Source organism: Parasteatoda tepidariorum, chromosome 11, assembly GCF_982258835.1.
Source record: "Parasteatoda tepidariorum strain Cologne lab strain chromosome 11, Ptep-v5.0, whole genome shotgun sequence".
NCBI lineage: Eukaryota > Metazoa > Arthropoda > Arachnida > Araneae > Theridiidae > Parasteatoda > Parasteatoda tepidariorum.
The window spans coordinates 84,008,421-84,030,183 of record NC_141765.1 but is presented as its reverse complement, the minus strand read 5'-3'; the positions used below and the strand labels follow the sequence as shown (position 1 = coordinate 84,030,183).

General features: G+C 28.4%; 1 protein-coding gene across 1 annotated transcript in view; it reads right to left on the bottom strand.

Annotated features, from left to right (window-relative positions):
* The window catches only part of LOC107446436 (peroxidase-like), a 129,619-nt gene extending 111,302 nt beyond the window's left edge, over window positions 1-18,317 (bottom strand). The window contains exon 1 of the mRNA XM_016061083.4: window positions 18,122-18,317. Coding sequence (XP_015916569.3) covers window positions 18,122-18,129 — 8 coding nt within the window. The 5' untranslated portion in view covers window positions 18,130-18,317. The remainder of the gene's footprint in view (window positions 1-18,121) is intronic.
* Window positions 18,318-21,763: the final 3,446 nt, after the last annotated feature.

Genomic DNA, 21,763 nt, shown 5'->3' with positions numbered 1-21,763 from the left:
TTAAAAGGCAAGTAAATGTGCAAGTCTCAGAAAAAACCAGAAGCTACGCAAGTGTCCTAAAAAATTCTCAGCCTAAAGTAGATCTCCACCTGCCAAGTCTTTTGAAGCAGGCAATAGAAGCTTCTAAAAACTTATATAGTCTTATAGCCAAAGTTAAACATCAAAACTCAGAAACTCAGATATCTGAGGAAAATGACAATAATAATAATAATTATCATGGAAAACAGTAATAATACTATGTGTCTAAATATAGTACTACGGAATGCGACTAGTTTAAGCAATAAAATGGCGGAGCTGTTGGATTTGGTAGTCGAGTACTCGCCAGACATCATTGCCATTACCAAGACGCACGCTAAGTCGCAAAAAAAAATTTAAATTACCAACTATAATATTTACAGATGTGATCGCCTAACCCATTATGGGGGGGGGGCACTGCAATATATGTTGATCTGGCATATAAGTCAGCTGTGTACAACCTTAGACGACAGATAACATAGATGAAGCTTCAATCATTTTGCAGATAAATAATCGAAATATCAAAATAACTACTATCTATAACCCCTTCCCCCCAATAACGAATTAAGAGAAAAGCACTTCAAGGAATTCTTCAGCTCAGACATGGATGCCATAGTTCTTGGCGGCATGAACTCAAAAAAAAAAAAAAAAGCAGGGTTTAAACTTGCATAATATGGCTAAAAGTCTGGGTCTCACTGCCTATGCACCAATAGGGCTCACCTTTTACCATTTTCACCCTGGTTTCAAACCCAATATTTTAGACATTATGATTACGAATATGGATGCACAGTTTGCTATGACTGTAATAAACGATTTAAGCAGTGATCGTCTTCCAGTTTTTATCTCCACTTGCTTACCCAAAGACTGATAATATCATAACATGAAGAATACGAACTGGCTGCTATATCACAATATACTCAGCAAAATCTCAAACCTCCTACTAGCATTGAAACGACCACAGATATTAATAACTGTATTGATTTACTTCGCAATAATCTAAGCAATGCCCTGAGAAAAGCAACTACTGAGAGGATCAAAAATCTGTTACCAAAAGTATGAATAGAGATGAACAAGACTGTAGATACCACTTTTGTGAATGATCCTAAATACCCATGGTTTTTCTAATTTTTGTATCATTATGAGTAATCTTTCATTCTATTTTGAAGATTAATCTTTATATTCATCCTTTTACCAGTCACCTTTAGTCACCTTGTAAATAAGTGAATTAAGATGAGTTGATGAAGATGAAAATAAAATAAGATGAAGTTGAGATAAGATGAAGATCTGAATAAGGTTACGAGGAAATAAGAAGACGATGTGAATAAGATAAGCTGAAGATGAGATATGATAAAGTTTTGAATAATGAAATAAGTGAAAACGATAAAGAAAATTGCTTTTTTCTGGGGGATAATGTATAGCCCTCCTTTGAAGTAGAAATGAAATCCTTTCAATATTTTTTTATCATAAAAAACGTTGAAGGAATTTTTGTAAATTTCAGATTTTTCAATAGCTTACTGAATTCGAGTAAAATACTCAAAACTTAAAATCGTCTTATAAACCTCACATTACTCCATTCATTATTTTAATTGAAAATAAAATTTAAAAAAAAATTGTTTCAGGCATTAATTTTTATTATATTAATCTACAAGACCATGCAAATTCTTTTATATTCTCTTAATAATGAGAGTACTTTAAGAAGCAATTTCTTGACTAATAGAGGAACATGAGGCACTTACACTATATTATCGTCCATATCTCAGAAACTATTCAACCAATTCCCACTTTGTTTAATAAGATTTCCATTACATAAGTTCCATTACATAAGTTATAATCAATTTTAGTTTAATTATATATTCTATTTAAACGAAATACTTTTTTAAATATAGCATCATTAAACGCAGAAGAAAAGGATTACCCAGGCATATCGCAAAATTTATGGTTATCACATCCAAAAATTAAAGCAATTGTTTCTGATGAAAGACTTATACCCTTCATAAAAAAAAGTTTAAAATAAGAATTATATTTTTGTTGCTTAGTCAGAAGATTTGTAATTTCAATTACACTTTTTTGCCTATTTCGTAATATCTGGAAAATTTTTAAGCGAATGGAATGTTTGTCATTACGGCGGCTATTATATAAAGCTCTCCACTCTTCCTAGTCAGGGGTGTACACTGCCCAAAAAAAAATAACTTTCGTTCTACTGATTGGATTTTCAGAACTAAGCGTCAATCTTAATGGTTAATGCGAGTGACTTCAAATTAATTAGTACAAACTATTAATTTAGTTACAAAATCGGACACAAAAACGTACTTTCTCGGCATTTGCATCTCCTGCAACGATATTGTTTATTGCTTGGCGGTTTTTTGAGAGTATCATCAAAGGCATATAGCGTGTCTAATTTCGTAACTTAATTAATAGTTAGCTCTAATAAATTAGCATACTGAAAGAAACCCCTAGAACCATAAGGATTGGCACTTAGTCGGTTAAAATCTGATCATTAGAACGAAAGTGATTCTTTTGATATCGTTTTTCTTACACACTGTATAACTATGGCGATTAGAGCATTCAACTCCAAGCACAGAGGTCCTTAGTTCGATTCCTGATGGCAGCCAAGTTTGTCCAATATATATATGTGTGTATATGAATATATATATATATATATATATATATATATATATATATATATATATATATATATATATATATATATATATATATATATATATATATATATATATATGTCACGGCGAAAGACCGAAATCGGTGGTTGTTGACTTTCACCGGTGAATGTCGACAAACACCAAATAGGTCGGTGAAAGATCGAATATTTCATTACATTCTTGTACATTCGGACCCTCACCGGTGTATGTCGACAATCACAGATATGCTTCGGTGAATGTCCGAAATATTTATTACATTCGATTTGATTGATATTTATTCGTGGATATAATTACATTTATTCGATATTTTAACCCTACACTAATGTTTTTTTAAGGTTAAGTGCCACTGCCCGGTATACATTTGCCCGGTATACCCTAAACTGATGTTTTTTAAGGTTAAGTGCCACTGCCCGGTATACCCTACACTGATGTTTTTTTAAGGTTAAGTGCCACTGCCCGGTATACCCTACACTGATGTTTTTTTAAGGTTAACTGCCACTGCCCGGTATGCATTTGCCCGGTATACCCTACACTGATTTTTTTTTAAGGTCAAGTGCCATTTCCCGGTATATATTTGCCCGATACTCCAAACACTAATGTTTCTTTTGCTCTATAGTCAGTATTAAAATATAGAATAAATATAAATATATCAAATAAATATAATAATATTAACGAATAAATTAATATAAAATTGGATATAACAAATATTTCGGACATTCACCAAAGCGACTATGTGATTAGTGACATTCACCGGTGAGAGTCGGAGATAAGGATATTTAGCCAATATTTCGGACATACACCAAGCGACTACGTGAATGTTGACATTCACAATTGAATGTCGACATTCTCCAGATTTCGGTGTTTCACCGTAACATATATATATATATATTGGAGATACCTTTTTTAACAGTCACGGATTAAAGAGTCAAGATAATGAAGCATAAAGATAATCACGGGTATAAAGAGTCTTTTTGGTAACTGTTTACAATGTAACCAATATAGATAATGACCAATATGGAAGAAAAATTAAATAATTTCCAATTCAGTATAAATCAAAACTGAAATATTTTAGTAACAATAATATTTTCTCTAAAAGCGTGTTTAGTTAATACACTTAAAGCTATTAGTCATGAATTAAAAAAAAAAAAAAAAACATTTTCCGTTTCAATGAACGATATCACATTCATAATTGTTGAAATATAAATGACAGGTTAAAGAAGTGCTTTACAGACCGAAATATTAAATGTTTTCACAATAACTTAACAAACCATGTTGTTTAAAAGATAAAATCTTCTTTTCTCACAGTTAACAGAGCGAAACCTGTCATTTTATCCTGCATTTGAACCTGCTTTTCATTTTTAATATAAAAGACGTGCTTTTAAAATGAACAGAAAAATAAAAAAAATTCATAAATAATGTTTTTTATTCAAGTTCTGTAGATGCTTGGACATGAAAGCTATTGAATTACCAACATTTTACAACTTTCTTATTATGTTTTTACATACTTTTATCGTTGTAAGCAAATATTTTCACTCAATTAAATCACGCAGTGGAAGAAATCAACTTTGAGATAAAATCAGCCGAAAACTAACGTTCTCTTATTTAGCTTTTCATTTATTTATTTAGCTTATATATATATTTATTTAGTTTATTTATTTATTTATTTAGTTTATTTATTTATTTATTTTGTTTGTTTATTTATTTATTTCTGTTCCTAGATTTCTTGCTACTGCATTGAGAAAAATACATGGTCAAAACGACTTGAATATAGTAAAATTTACTACGTTTCTGGCTCTAAGTAAACTCTAAAACGCTCAATGCTTTTTACCAAAGCATTTAGGTAAAATTAGTAACAAAATATGGTTTCATAATATGTGATAAAATTTAGTAAATGTGATAAAAATTTTAGCAATTTTATCATGATAACTTAGAGCATGGCATAAAAAACATTTATTCGATTAAATTTACTTTTCAATTTCGTATTTTTTACTAAATATGTGATAATAAGAACTAGAATTTTGAAGACCAGAATTTAGGGTGAACACACATCATAAAAACGGGAAAAAAACCAAATGCATTATTTAAATACTATATTTTGATTTCATTTACCATAATTGTTTTCATTTTTTACTAGAAATGTCATTACCAAACTATACGATAATTCAACTCAGTTTAGCAAACTCATCATCAGGGTTGTTATGATTTTTTTTATTGCCCGTACTCATAATTTTAAAAATGTGCAATGTGTCTCACTTTCAGTTTAAATTTTGAATTCGTTTTGAAGTAATTAAATATTTTGTATAAACGGTTTTTTATGAATTTTGCGATGTAAAAATAAACTAATAGCGCTTTATTGCAGCCATGTATTGCTCTGAGTGAAGATAAAAAAAATATTTATCTTTTAACTGTTTCAATTCAGTTTCGAAATTCCAAAATTTTAAAATTTTCGTGTTTTTATAGTATATATATATATATATATATATATATATATATATATATATATATATATTATTTTATTCATTTGCAAATTATTATTTTATTACATATTATTATTGTATAGCGTAGAATTTACATATTATATCATTTATATATTATTATTATACATAATAGTTTTTGCACATTAATATATAATTGTTATATTATGTTTCAATTGGAATCTTTGCGATTTGTATTTTTAAATATACATAAGTTATTTTAAACTTTCCTTAGGATTTAATTTGATAATTTAAAGGCATTTACTACCGACTAAAATTGGTAAAATTTATTATTATTAGAATTAGAGCTTTATTTCCTTTCTGATTACATTTAATAATTTAAACTTATTTAATGTCTGAGAGAAATAAATAAATGCAAAATGGGAATTTCCATATTTGGTTTCTATACTTGTTAATTATAATTTTATTTCGAACTTCTTAACATTTGTATGTTACTTTGGACAGAGGAAATGAGTGAATGAAGAGATCTAAAAAAAAACTGAGTTTCGAGAGAGGCAAATAGGATATTGATTGCTGGACACAGCCTTTAATATAATTTAAAGAAGTTAGCTTTCGACTGATTTCATCTCGAATTTTTGTGAGTTATTTAATTGGGTAAAAACTATTAGGAGAAGTAATATACTTTTTTGCAGCCTCCTACTGAACTTCTTAATTGTCCTGAATGAAATTTATAATTAGATTTAAAACAATTAAGTAGTTATGTCGCATTTTCTTTATAAATGAATATAAATCCACTTCAATATCTTGATTTTTTAATTTCACCGGTAATCCATCCCAAATCGAGAATTGATCAAGAGGTTGATAAGTGATAGTAAACATGCCATAATTAATACAAATTTTAAAAGGTATTCAAGTATAAACTCTAGGCTATTAAACAAGACCAAGGCGGATAGAGAAATCAAAGCGATCTCAAATGAACTGATATTATTAGCCTCTAAAATAAGATGAAATGCGTATCCTTTTATCAATGTTATTTACTTATAATCACCTGCATAAAGAGATTCTAATTATAAACATCAATTACGAAATTTCATTGTTTAGATTGAGGCGCGATAATCTATCTAACTTGCCTTTCGAAGCTTTTCAAAACACTAAAATAAAAAAATTTCATATGTCATTAATCCATGGTTCATTTTTAAAAAAAACTCCTTCCTAGGACACCATAATTCAATTTCAGTAAATCAATTTATTTTTCATACATAAGATCGTTTAGCTTAGAACAGAAATTAAATAACTAAACTGGACTGATTATTTTATTTAACATAAAGTGATATCAATCCACGGATTATCAATATTCTAAGCATATCTACGATTGAACAGGTCTCGTTTTATTTTGGTAACACCAACTTTTGCTTTCGGCTGTATAGTAGAAACCTCGAGCGACCTAAATACGCCTTTAATTAGTGATTTCACACAAATCGGGTGTGTCAATATTTGCAAATAAAAACTCTCCAAATGATAATCGCTCATTTATGAAGACAAAAAACTAAATGTTTCTCTACAGTTTCAGAAAATATGTTGTATTATATGATCCTGAACAATAAGATATTATTTTCATCACGATTACTATTTAAAAGACAATTTATTGCACTATCTTATGTGCACACTGTTAGAAATTTTTCAGAAAAATTGTTAAATAACAATTTACTTAATTGTTCTTTAACTATATTCAAACAAAACAGTCTAATAACCATCAAGATTTCATTCACACTGTTAACTGCCAGTAAAACCATTTATTAACTTCTTTCAGCTAACACGGATAAACAACTAGAATTTTATCGCACCAATTTTTCCCACCTAATGAAGCCGCTTAGTTTCTTGCAGCTGACTACTTGTTATAACCAAATGTGCTAATCTGACAATCTCATGACCGACTGAACGGAAGTTCGACTCCCAGCGTTGACATTCCAATATTTCCTTCAACATATGAAAAATTTCCAGTACCCTGCATTCTCCGATTTGTGACTCTGGACTATTAAAATACGGTCCTCCCATTCACATATTGATGGCAGCACCATAAAGCACCTTAATATAATACCAGAATGTGGTAAAATTGACTATGTTTCTGAATTAATGGGAACACCAGAAAGCTCACTAAATTTTAACGCAGAGCTTTGTAAATATTTTTGGTTAAACTAATAATAAAATATAATTTTAAAACATGCGATAAAATTTGATAAATGTGGTAAAATTGGGAAATTTCATCTTCATACCTTATAGCATGGCACACTGAGAAAAAAAAAGTATGGTCAAAACCACCAGAATACAGTAAAATTTACCGTGTTTCTGGTTCTATTGAAATACCAAAATCTCGATAATTGCGGACGCTATATCGTAAGTAATTTAGAATTTAAAACATATAAAATTTTCGGGTAAACTTAGAGTAAACCATAAGTATCAATTGCTAGAGAAAAAAAACTAAAAATATCACATTGTAACAAATTGTGGCAGAATTACGTAATAGGAATGTAATCCAGCAATAACTTGTTTGCATTTAAATGTTTTGAAAACATTTTTTCGGCATTTGAATTCGGCAACTTACATTTCTCTAAACTTAAAATTTTAAAATGCCAATGAAGGTGATACAGTATTTGAGGAGAAAAGTTTCTCCCACGATTTAACCTCCTACTCACACTGCCTGGCAAAAAAAGTCACATGGCGTGAGAACAGCAGACTCTCCGAGAATCTAAACACTTAAAACAAACTCAAAACAGCAAAAAACTTAGGTTGCATTGTTGGCCTCTTACTGATGTTGAAATGAAATACCTGCCTAATAGTGTATCACTCACACTATAGTAAAATAGAGTCATATTTTTGAATAAACCTGCATTACTTTTCCACCTTAATAAAACAATTGTACTCTGTTGAAATTTTCAATCTAAAATTACGGTAAAATAACTGACATCTATAATACAATAACACGTACACTTACTTACTATCTTATCCCTTGGTTTACAGTGACTAACAGTTTAATTTAGGAATCCTAGATAAATACTTATTTTATAGGTGTAACACATTTTTCTATTGCACCTAGTTAGTCCGCTATGGACAATCTTTCTCCTCTTAAAATAAAATCGGATCAAGATGTCTGTTAAAACTTCCTTTGCTCATCTTTTATATGTATCATTTTCTACTTTATTTTATTCCAATTGTTGAATTCATTATGGATTTAATTTGTCATTTCTTGGAGTACTATTTAATTCTTTCATTTCTTAAATTAACATATCCATCCTTTAATATTTTTAATTTAGCTTCTATATATTCAGCTATTTTTAATTGTAAACTTCTTTACTAAAAAAAAACTATAAATAAGCGATACTTCTGTGACTTTTAGTAAAGTATACATTTATATATTGCTGCTGCATTTTCAATTTCTATCCAAATTTTTAATGAAAAAAGCAGTTATGTGACGGTAAAATCTTACCAGATTTCATCCAATTTCCCTTTTTTTAAATCACATTTACATCAAATCAATGAATAAAAATTAGTTGTATTAAAAAAATAACAAAGCAGCTTTACTAAATAGCGCATTTCTTTTTCTCTTTACAAAAACAAATTTATGTCTTAGGTAAAATTACAATTTAAACGATGCTTATAATGATCCCCCAATAAGTGTAAATGGTACGAGTACATTGAGGGAATTAGGGAATTTAAGATTTTAAAATATTTAACTTTCTGATTTAGAAAACATTTAAATGAGTCACAAAATGCTCGGCGATTAAGCACTTCCATCTTAGAATTATATCAACCTTCTGTTAAAATTTATTCAGTACATCACGTAAAAAATAAATATCAGTATTAAAAAATAAATATCACAATTTAGTTCCGAGATGCAATCATTTGTGCATATTACACAGACTCGATCATTTAAATCTTTAAGTAAAAAAATTAATCAAAAACTTTTTCCCTTTTTTTAAAAAAAAAGAACTAATAAGAATAATTATAAATTTTTTAATGAATACAGGGTGGTCCTAAAATATATGTCAAAAATGTAAAGGTAGGTAAAGGGGGCCTAAATAAGAATATTTCGTATAGTGTGTGCGGTAATGCCACCTTGAGCCGGTAATATTTTTGTTTTCTTTTGTCGTTACTTGTCTTTTCAGTTTCCTTGGATTCATACTGCTTTACTAGCTAGTGCTTTAATGTGCCATTACCGCACACACATTTCTATCCGACATATGCTTATTTATGTCCCCTCTACCTACCTTTACATTTTTGACATATATTTTAGGACCACCCGGTATATAAAATCATCAATTTTAAGTAAACACTTTAGCCAATAAATGTTTCTTCAAGTTTATAAGAATAAGTAATTCAAAAAAAAAAATTATGTTACTCATATTAATAAAATGTTTAAATGTTTCCAGTTTGAGTTGAGTTTCTTAAAAATATCAATGTAAACTAACATGAATGCTTCATAAGATTAGCAATAGTCCAAGTGTTTCTATTTTTGAAAAATATGTGTTTTTGTTTAGATGACTTAATTATCAAACAGATAATAAGCTGAATTAAATTTTCTTTAGTTAAACTCTGAAAAAAGCAATAGGTAATCGACATACGTCACGAGATATAAACTGTTTTCAGTTTTCTTTCGTTAAAGGGTGCGTAGCCAAATTATTCAACAAAAAATAAACACCTTTTCAGCACTTTTCAAGCACTCAAAAAATGTTTTTAAGCACTTTAAGGAAATATCATAATTAGGCAGGGTTGGAAAATTTTTGACAATTAACGGTTTTATCTTGTTTTAACCATCATGTAAAAAAAAAATAATTTTTTGGCATTAATTTTGACAAATGTCAAAAATCATGAAATTTTAAATCATGTAAAACGAATGGCGTTTTCATACGCTACGGACTGACAATACGCCAGAATAGATTGGGATTGAATTAATTGTGAAAACGTTGAAGAGAACAATGTAAACTGTGTCTTTTTGCATAAATCAAAGCGAAAATCAACATAGTAAAGGAAAAATCTCATTTTGAAAAAGGGAAAATTAAGGACTTTTTAAAAACACCCAATGAAAAAAGCACTTTAAGGGCTTTTAAAAAACGAAAATCAAAAATAAGCACCTTTAAACACTTTTTAAAAACGCTACGCACCCTATTAAACTTAAGAAAATGAATAAAGCAATACGTAAACTATATATGTTAAACGGGCTTAGATTGTTTTCAGTTTTATTAAACTGAAAAAAAGTAATATTTAGTTGGTGTGGTCTTATTCTTGTTTTGTTCTAGCAAAAAGTTTATCATCTAAAAAGGAAAAGGATCGGATAGAGTATGTTGTAATGAAAAAAATGCATCACAAATGATCGAAATGTTTATGGTTAGAAAGACATGGCTATTGATGGATGTCAAGCTACAAAAAAATATCCTTGCTCCAAAAGTAAAATGAATATTTACCGTTAGGAGACTTCTTCACCGTGACCTGTTCTTTTCAAAAAGGGTGTGTCATTTTTCCAAGACCATAGATTATCCACCTTAGTAATGGTCTATACAAAATTCTGACACATATTTTAGAAAGGTGTCAAAATTTAAAAAGAAATAACAGCAGTTATTATTTTAAACTTATTTTTTGTACTGGATGGGAGATAAGTGTGGGTGGAATTAGACAACTGCAATAGTCTTTTATTGTACTATTTTTTTATATAATATTAAACACAATTCTTGAAATCAATAAGAATATAAATGAGCATTTTCAATTCGATTTAAAAGCATCGCGGCCATTCCAATACTGTTTCAGAAGCAAAACTATATAGCAGAAATGAGTTGCAAGCAATATGTACGTATTACTAAATTTAACTTAGTTGACCTCATTGTTTGTAAAACAGTTAACATCACTGGATTACCCTCAGCAATTAATATTTTTCATTCAACAACTTTGTATAATTAAAGAGCTTGGTAGGAAAAGATTGTAAATAAAATTTTGAAAATGGCATTTTTCGGGAAAAGATCTAACTTTAGTCTTAACTAACTATTCAACATTTCTTATTAAGATGAGTTCTTATTTTCCATGGATCACAGTCAATGAAATTACTAAACAACGACAATCTTTAAGTGTTTTTGAAGTGGAAGAAGGTTACAAGTGCATTTAACCACTAACGGTTAACAAGTAACTTTACACGGAGAAAAAGTCCTGGTAAGATTACCTTACTGTAGAGTAATGACATTTCTGGTAAAAAAAAAGAAGAAAAAAAAACATAATTTTAGTTACAAACCAAAATATACGGTATTTAAACTACTTATTTGGTAAGTTTTCCGATTATATGGTAACAGTTTACTGGAAATTCTGGTTTTGAAAATAATAGTTCCTATTACCAGACATTTAGTAAAAAATACAAACTGAAAAGTAGTTTTAACCGAATGAGCTAAGATATCCAATGAAAAAATGACTAAATTTTTTCACATTTGCCAAATTTTATCGCATATAATAAAAACAAGTTTTATTGTTAATTTTACGATAATCATTACCAAAGAGCCTCGATAAAAATTGCCGAGCTTTTTGGTATCCCCATAAAGCCAGAAATATGTTTAGTTTTACCATACTCTGGCAGTTTTTACCAGACTTTCTTTAACATGAAATTACCATTTCAAGAATGTGAACCCTTATGAGTCGATAATTTTAAATAATTGATAGAAATTTCGGCCAATTGGAAGATTGTAGACACGAAATAAAGTCACAACTTTTGCTTAATAATTTCTACTAAATACGCACAAGTACTCAAATTTACTAAAACGTCACTTACAACCCTCAATCAGTTACTTAAATTCCATTGCGGAAAAGAAAACGAAAGTATACAGTTAAAAAGAAATTAATTTACTATTTTCACACACTTTACTGCTTTCACACACTATCATTTATTTTTGCTTAGCTTGGCGAACTAGATAAAGTAAATCACATAGTAATTTGCTAGGTATTTGAGAAAGCATTAAATCTTTCACAGCCAAATACCGCGGCAGAATTGCCAGTAGGGATGAGAAATAATTACATTTACTTTTTAACTATATTAATTTTTCTTTTGTTAAAATTCAGAACTTTGTGAAAAAGCGGTATTGGTTAAAGCAAATTACATTTTAAGATTCCGTTTTCTAATGCGGAAATTCTTTTTCTTTATTCAGAACATTATGATTTGAACTTTCGATGATACTCTTAATTTAAAAATGATTTTTTCTAAAGTTCTGTTTGTGAGTCAAAGGTCTGTTAGTGAAGAATTTTGATTAAAGATAGCTCTTTAGAATAAGATAAGCATAAAAATCTGTTTTTACTTTTGTTTAAGATTATTTAACAACAGTGAATTTAAAAATGTGCATTTGAACTCATTCAACATGCATGATATTTTCTTCTAACTTTCAATACGGATAGGGTAAATTTTCTACTCAGAAACACTTGTAAATACTGTTTATACTAAAAAAAAAACAGATAAAATATTGAAGCAATTTTAAAATATACTAAAAAATAATTTAGAAAATACTATAGACCATAATTTTATGGTTAATAATGACAAACTGCTCTGAGCAAAAAAGCCGTAAATTATGTTTCTAACTATAGCTTACGTACTTCCATGGAAAAATATCTTTAAAAGAGCTTCGACGGTTTATATGCATCATTTACCTCTATCTTTTAATCTCATGTTGCAACAGATTTGAATAGTTTAAGATTGAGAGTGAGTATTGAGAACTAAAATTTTAGTCAACGTGTAAAAAACAAGCATACATTTTTTTCTAATTTACTACGATATTTTTCGCTAAAAAAATCACAAATAACAGTTAGTTCATTTTAAAAAAAAAAGTGAAATTCCAAAGAAAGAAAGAGCATTTTATACTTAGAAAAAAAAAAGTTTCTTATACCACAAATTTCCAGCATTTTGAAATAAAATGCATGCCATTTCAAAAAAATTTTCATAAGCGAAATTTTTGCTGGTAATAAAACAAACAATTTTAATTTATAAATTAAATTATTATTTCAAACATTTTTATACTATTATTTTTATTAAAAATATTTAATTATTGTAAACGTTTAAAATGAATACATGAAAAATCGAAAACTGTTATTATTCTAAATTTTATGATATTTTAAATGAAATAAAATTCTAAATAAAATAAAATTGATAAATATTTTATTAAATTTAACCTAACACGTACCAATGCCGCAATATAAGCTGCATAGCACTTTAATTTTCTAAATCTAATGACGCGTAAATGGCGGCTAAAATTATTTCATGACTTTCATTCCTGTAATAAATACAATTAATTTAATTATAATTATTTCTATAATTAGCTACATAATTAATCACTATTATTATACTTGGTGAAAAGGGAACTTGAAATATTGGATCATTAAGGGTAAACTGGTTTATAAATTTTGATATCTTAGAAAATTTAACGTAAGTCAAAGTAATAACTCTTTATTACTCAAAGCGAGGTAAATAAAAATATAGACTTCTGAATTAACTGCATTTGAGTAATTTTGAATAAAGCGTACCAGAATTTTACTTATCATTTTTATTCAAGATTTAAAATTACATAACATGTACTATGAATTTGGAAAACAATTTATTCGATACTTATTAGTGGTTTCTTTTGACTCATTCAAAATAAACAATGTCAAACAAATCTGGTAACAATGTAATTATCTGTTACTTGTGTTCCCAATAAACAGCAAATGAAACTATTTAAATGAGAGCACGCAATTTCCATAAAGATGTTAGCGTGTGTGTCAGACAAGGTTGCTCAATGCTTTATTTCTCATTTAATATTTTTAATTAAATATCACATTTAATATGCTTTAAAAAAACAGCGATGAGGAAGATAAAAAGATTTTAATTGGGATAAATAACTTAATTTTTTACCATTTAGGATAAAAACATTCAGTACTTCCATGCACAGAGCACAACACACTGAGACATTAATTAAATAAATATTAAGATGCAAATTCAAGAATTGGTTTGAAAGACACACCTAGAACATAGCTAATTTCTTTATTATATTATATTATATTATATTATATTATATTATATTATATTATATTATATTATATCATATCATATCATATCATATCATATCATATCATATCATATCATATCATATCATATCATATCATATCATATCATATCATATTATATTATATTATATTATATTATATTATATTATATTATATTATATTATATTATATTATATTATATTATATTATATTATATTATATTATATTATATTATATTATATTATATTACATTTATTTGAAGTGATGATTTCAATCGTAAAATCAGACACAACAAAAGCTCTGCATAACATTCTTGGTGAATTTCCATGTTTGAATTCTTGGTGAATTCTTGAAGAGATATTGGGCAAGGCATGTGATGTTTGTCTGAGGTATAATATTTAATACTACTGCAAAACACCGACTTTCAGGTAACCGATAAAAGTAAACGAAAAGACATAGAACTGGAAATTAAACAAACTAATCGAAGTTCATAGCAAAAATAATAATTCTGATAACGTAATTATATTGTTAATTTGGCACTTAATAATACTGATATAGAGAACAATAAAGGTAATCGTAGTAATTAAAATTAAAAACAGAACATCAGTTACGAAAAAGACACAGCTTTAATTTTCTCTTGACTATACTACAGTAAACAATTTTTTCCATACTGGTAAACTTTTAAGAGAAAAATATTTTTTTAAAGCCTAACATACAATTTCTAGAATGCAGGAGTTATTAAAAAAAAGAAAAAGAGAGAACGAAAGAAAAGCGTATCGCTCTTAATTTATGTTTTTTTTTTCACCTTATAAACTATTATTAACAAACTTATAAACGAACTATTTCAATATTACATGGAGTGAAAGTAAACTGGGGCTCCAATGAAACGCATATTATTGAAAAAGTCATATAAATGAGAAAAGTATACTCAGTGGCTTACTGCATAAATAAATATTCATAATATAAAAGATAATAAAAATAAAGAGAAATTAATAGATTCACTACAATGCATTGCGAATTCATTGAGTGTAATAAGGAACTTACTTTTCATCGCATTACAATTTTTAAAATCTTGAAATAAACCTCTTTCAAGCTACTTGTATTACTTTCTGATATTTTTTTTCGAACGGTACTTTCTCTTGAAAACTGCAACAGCTGAAAACCCAACTTCACACTAGTATCAAATAGCAAAATGATTGAGAATCCTTATAACTTTTCAGGGTGCAGATTTTTTACAGTGAAAACATTTTTGATGAGCGTTAATGAAACTTTTTTCCTTCTGAAAAGCTACAAATTAATATTAAAGAAAAAATATCAGGTCGAGCTTAGTGAGTTTTGCACAAATGAGATGTAATATGATATACCAATCAAAATGACCCAAAAAATAATTGAAGATAAGGCTTCTGGTATTTTAAGCCGCCATACATTTAACGATCCTTGGCAACCATTAACCCGTAGCTTTTCATCCCTACTGACTTATGCAATAGAATGTAATATTACCATGAAAACGCACTGAAAGATAAGGCCTACCTATATTCTAAATAGTAATAAATTCTAATCTTCCTATCCGTTGACCCTATGGGAGGTCTTGTAATGGTTCAGGCCCCCATCTTTCTCCATATAGAAGATAGGAGGCAAGCACAACCAATTTGTACTTACAAATTTAAACTAATTATACCTCTAATTTAAAAAATGTAAAGTTCCTCGCTCCCGGCTTATCACACCAGGTCATTCACACTGAATCCGATTACCCTAGACGAGCGTACGAATGATTAGAAACTACATGTAAGACGAACTGGTATGGCATATGCGAATCGCGTGCAGTAAAAATGCTTAAGGTTTCTTTTAGCATCAACTGCATAGCTGCCAAGATGGATGGGAGTAGATTTTACGATTGCATAATATATTAAATAAGTTACAAACAGGGAATTTTAAGGATTTTTATTGTCCTCAAAATATAAACAATATGTTACCAATAACCAATAGTCTTCCGCAGAATTGGCAGCCATGCAATTGGTACTCGCGACCCGCACGCGATCTAAACTCGCTTTCTTACACTGAAATCGGCACGAGCCAGTACAGTAATCCCTGAGGAGATCCCTGTTCTAAAAGATCTACTCAGAATGCACGATGCCTTATTTTTAATTTGTTTTCTTGATATTTTAATGGAATTTCGGTCTGCCTAATTGATGCAAGGAAAAATTTATCGGTCTTAGATTTGAAGTTATGGGCACCTCTCTACATCACAGGATGTTGCAGCACACGCTTTGGGAACCCTATTCATTACCTAGGACATAGGGTACCAATGGTTTTGTCTAGAGATTGGTTCTCTTTTATGACCTTAATACTCATTTCTCGTTATTTCTAAAGAACTTACGACGCGAATCAATTCCCTATCCACATTTATAAATCTATATTTTCCCAAAATTCTTACAATTATCTTTATTAATTATTTTATTAACTAATTTTTATTATTTTTTAAAAACAATTGAAACTACTTTGGATTATCAAGTATACAAATTTCTTAACCAATTTATAATTATATAAAAATGCAAAATCTGAATAAAATTAGTTGACTGATACTTGATTAAATAAAAAAAAAATTCTGAATAAAAATTAAAAATAAAAATATTTTTTTTCAAAAACACTTTCAATTAAATTTTATCTCCTTAAATTGAGTAATTTAAGAAGAATTTTCTATCCCTCATAATTTAAAGTTCCTAAATTAAATAAGATATTATTTTAAAATGAAAATAATAATCACGTAATAGTATTAAGTACTAACGATAATAACTATTAATAATAATAAGTAATAAAAATAATAAGTAATAAAAATAATAAGTAATAATAATAATAAGTGATAATATTAATAAGTGATAATAATACTAATAGTAATAATAAATAATAATAACAAATAATAATAAGTAACAAAAATAATAATGTAATAATAATAAATAATAATAAGTAAGCAATTTTACACTTGAGTCATAGCTTTTGCTCATAATTTTAATCTTAAAAATACCTCGAATTGTCTTTTTTGTGGACATGAATACTTCCGTAGTAATTATATATTTAACTCAAATTTATATATATATATATATATATATATATATATATATATATATATATATATATATATATATATATATATATATATATATATATATATATATTATATATATATATATCAGTTTGAAGATTAATATAGTCGTCAGTATGAACATTACATTATGCTTTTTAACATTCTATTACATTAAGTTATTAGTCATTATTATATATTATAATTCTTTTATAAATTTATTATAATTATTCTAAATAATTATTATGTAATGCACTATAATTATATTATTATTTTATTATTAATTATATTATTATTTTATTATTAATTATATTATTATTTATTACAAATTATTTACTATTATATAAGATATTAGTTAGTTATATTATACTTAAATGTTAATATGAATATTCAAATTACAGAACTGAAATCATATGTCTCCGTTTAGAAATTCAAGTCACTTAAAATATGGCCTTGTTTTCTCAATGAAAAATTCCTTATATATGATTAAATTTAATGTTTTTCACGGGTGATGCAAAAATTTTGCCGCTGTTCTAAAAATGGCTACAGCACGTGATCAAGCACGAAGCAGTAATTTAAGCAAAAGTAATTTCTATTAAGCAAAAAATTTATACCGGGTGATTTGTTTATGTTTATCATTTATTTTGAGGATAATAAACAATTTATTCTTCACTTAAGGTTGTTAAAGTAATATCAATAAAATCGTGAAGAAACTTCAAATAATAAGCATGAAAATATAAGTCTCTTTAAACCAAGTGTTAAACAAATGACATGGATCAAAATTCGAGTTAATTAAAAATTGTAAAGAAAGTAATTTCAAATAAAAAAAATCAATTTAATCAGAATCTATAAACAAAGTATGAGTAACATTGATTATATAAAAATGAATTACTTACCACAACATTGCTAATATAAAAAGTAGAACCGGTATCCAAATGCAAGACAGGGAAGGTCGACAAACAGCGTGGATAAGATTTGAAATGCTTTATATACAACGAAAATCTGTTCCACCCCTTTAGCCTAGTTTCGTATCTACGAAGTCAAATAATTTTCACTCTCAGTTATTTCCCTTGTTTAGAACCATTTTGTGCTTTCTATTTTAAAGGAGAAATTTTTCACGTCGTTCTTAAGTAACCATGCGTAACGGATAAAAGAATTTCCGAAATTACGGATGCTTAAGACGGATTCTTTCTTCCTGCTTCTTACTCGGTTTGCATATTGATTATTACTTCATTTACCTCCTCAGACTTTAATGAATTACAGTAAATGTCATTTTTATTTAAAAATGTATAGCTTAGAAGAAAGTAAACTCGGAAACGCGACAAGATATTTTTAAAAAAAAATAATTACTAAAATTTAAACTTATTTTTCTGTTACTTTTAATTATTATTTAAGAAATTATAAATTTTTAACATTAAGCATTTTTTTTATTATTGCAGAATATTTTTATAAAGCATTTCTTTGCATTTTGATCGAAAAATTGTGTCAATAAGCGTTAAATTATTGCAGTAAAAGCAATTTTCACTTAGAAATATGCAACTTAGAAGAAAATAAACTCAGAAATGCGACAAAATATTTTTTTTTAAAAATTTCAATTATAAAAATTAAAAACTAATTTTTTTGTTATTTGTAATTATAATTTAAAAAATTATAAATTTTAATTTTTTGCAAATTTTTAATATTGTAGAAAATTTTTATAATGTATTTCTTCGCATTTTGATCATAAAATATTAACCATGTGACCTCAAGTATAAAATAAATATAGAAAATGCAATTTTTACCTAGAAATATTTGTATCTTAGAAGAAAGTGAGCTCATAAATATGATATTGTTTTTTAAAAAATATTAAGTTAAACTTAATAATATTTTTCTAGTTATTTTTAATTATTGCTTAAAACAAGGATACATTTATAGTGTATATCTTTTCATTTTAGTCATGAAACAAAATTCACTAGGCTCAAATTAGAAGATATTTATATGCTATAAAACTATCCGAAAAGTTACTTCAATCGAATTTTTTACCTTTCTTATAATTTTTCATTGTAATTAAAAACTCTGACCATCGAGGGTAAATCCAATTATATTTTTGCATAGACAATAGCCTTGTAAAAGCATACAAACAGAAAAAAAACGCTAAAATATTATTTTGTAAGTGACAAAATTGTAGTAATTGTTGTCCAATATATTGGATGCTGGGCCTCGGGAGGTTAAAATAAAACTTGACCACACTAATATGATGCTTTATTTTATTTTTATTTATGTAGTATAAAATAAAACACAATTAAGAGATCCAACCAGTATTGCCATTTATATATGTCGATTATGATTTTGCAATTTACTTTTTCTTTCTTTAATTCGTCATGATTTTACTCTAATTTATGAAAAATTAGGATGATTTCATGCGTAACTGACCGGCAGTATTTTGTAAATGCTACAAGCGTTTCCCCACGTTTGTAGAATCTAACGATATTGTCGAATTTCCAAAAAAAAAATTATAGGGTAATTTCTAAAAATTTGGTAACTGCATTAGAAGTTACACTGATTCAAAAACAGATTCATCTGAAATTAAAACAATGAATTTTATGCAAATTTACATTAGAACACACTGTATAACGCATAAGCTAACGGCAATGATATTTCAATTCTAAAATATTGCTAAAATAAAAAATAGTGAACAATTGCAATAAAATGGTAACTGGCTGACGGTTCTTAACTGACTAACACATAGAAATCATAGGTATACTAGGCGCTCAAATGTGTATCAAATTTCTCAATTGAGATGCCCTTGAAATAATAATCATTGAAAGAGTAATCATTGAAATTGTCTAAGTCACTAGGGAAAAAAAAAGTAAAAGAGACATTTAAAAAATTTATAATTTGTTGAAATGTAAACCCAGAGTATGTAAATAAACTTAATTATTTTCAGCAAAATAAAACTGCCAATTTTTTAAAGAACATTTAAATCAAGCATAAATAATATTTTAATCTTGTTGGTGGTATTCCTCTTCATTTAAAAGAAAACTAAACTCAGTGTCGTGACAGCCCATAGAGATTTTCCAGTTGGGTGGTGAGCTGGAACTCCCAGTGTTTAGCCCCCAATCATGCTTTGTGCTCATGTACCCACTGAAGGGATGAGTCAACCTTGCTCGGCCCGAGGATTGAACCCAGGACCTGCAGCTTGACAGCGTTACCACTCTGCCACCGGTTGTCAGCATTTCTCTTCATTTAACTACCCTGATTTTTCCTAATTAAGTCATTTTAAAATCGTGCTATAGTCACCAGAAAATTTTTTCCACCAGACAAATATATACCTATTAAAATGTTTTGTTTCATAATTAGAATAGTAGTAATATATTAAAGGTTGTAGTGTCACCTTCAGGAAGGAGAAAGAGGCACCTTCCCAGATCCACTCGTTTCAAGGGGTACATGTTCTAATATGTTGTACTAGAGTACCTTATTGAGATCACGACCATGTGAAGTTAGGCCGTTACAGTTAGGAAGACTCATTTCATAAATGTTACGATGGGCGGTGAAGGGAGAAATCACGGTCCTGAAGGAGTTAGTCACTGATTAGCCTTTTGCTGGATGCCTAGGGCTATAACTCTCCTTTCTGTAAGTCACTGGAAATATTTCGAAAAATTTAATTTCATAATCAGAATAGTAATATTAGATTTAAAGTTACAGTGTTACCTTTAGGAAGGAGAAAGAGGCGCCTTCCCAAGTCCACGCGTTAGAGTATACCTACTAAATAGTAGGTATACGTTCCAATGCGAGATGTTATACGAGAGTATCTTATTGAGATCACGTCCGTGTGAGCTTGGGCCGTTGCAATCAGGAACTCGTTTCACAAATGATACCATGGGCTGTGAAGGGAGAAATCACGGTAGTGAAAGAGTTAGTCACTGATAAGTGTTTTGCTGGGTGCCTAAGACTATAACCCTCCTCTCTGCAAGTCACTGGAAATATTTCGAAAAATTTAATTTCATAATCAGAATAGTAATATTAGATTTAAAGTTACAGTGTTACCTTTAGGAAGGAGAAAGAGACGCCTTCCCAAGTCCACGCGTTAGAGTATACCTACTAAATAGTAGGTATACGTTCCAATACGAGATGTTATACGAGAGTATCTTATTGAGATCACGTCCGTGTGAGCTTGGGCCGTTGCAATCAGGAACTCGTTTCACAAATGATACCATGGGCTGTGAAGGGAGAAATCACGGTAGTGAAAGAGTTAGTCACTGATAAGTGTTTTGCTGGGTGCCTAAGACTATAACCCTCCTCTCTGCAAGTCACTGGAAATATTTCGAAAAATTTAATTTCATAATCAGAATAGTAATATTAGATTTAAAGTTACAGTGTTACCTTTAGGAAGGAGAAAGAGACGCCTTCCCAAGTCCACGCGTTAGAGTATACCTACTAAATAGTAGGTATACGTTCCAATACGAGATGTTATACGAGAGTATCTTATTGAGATCACGTCCGTGTGAGCTTGGGCCGTTGCAATCAGGAACTCGTTTCATAAATGATACCATGGGCTG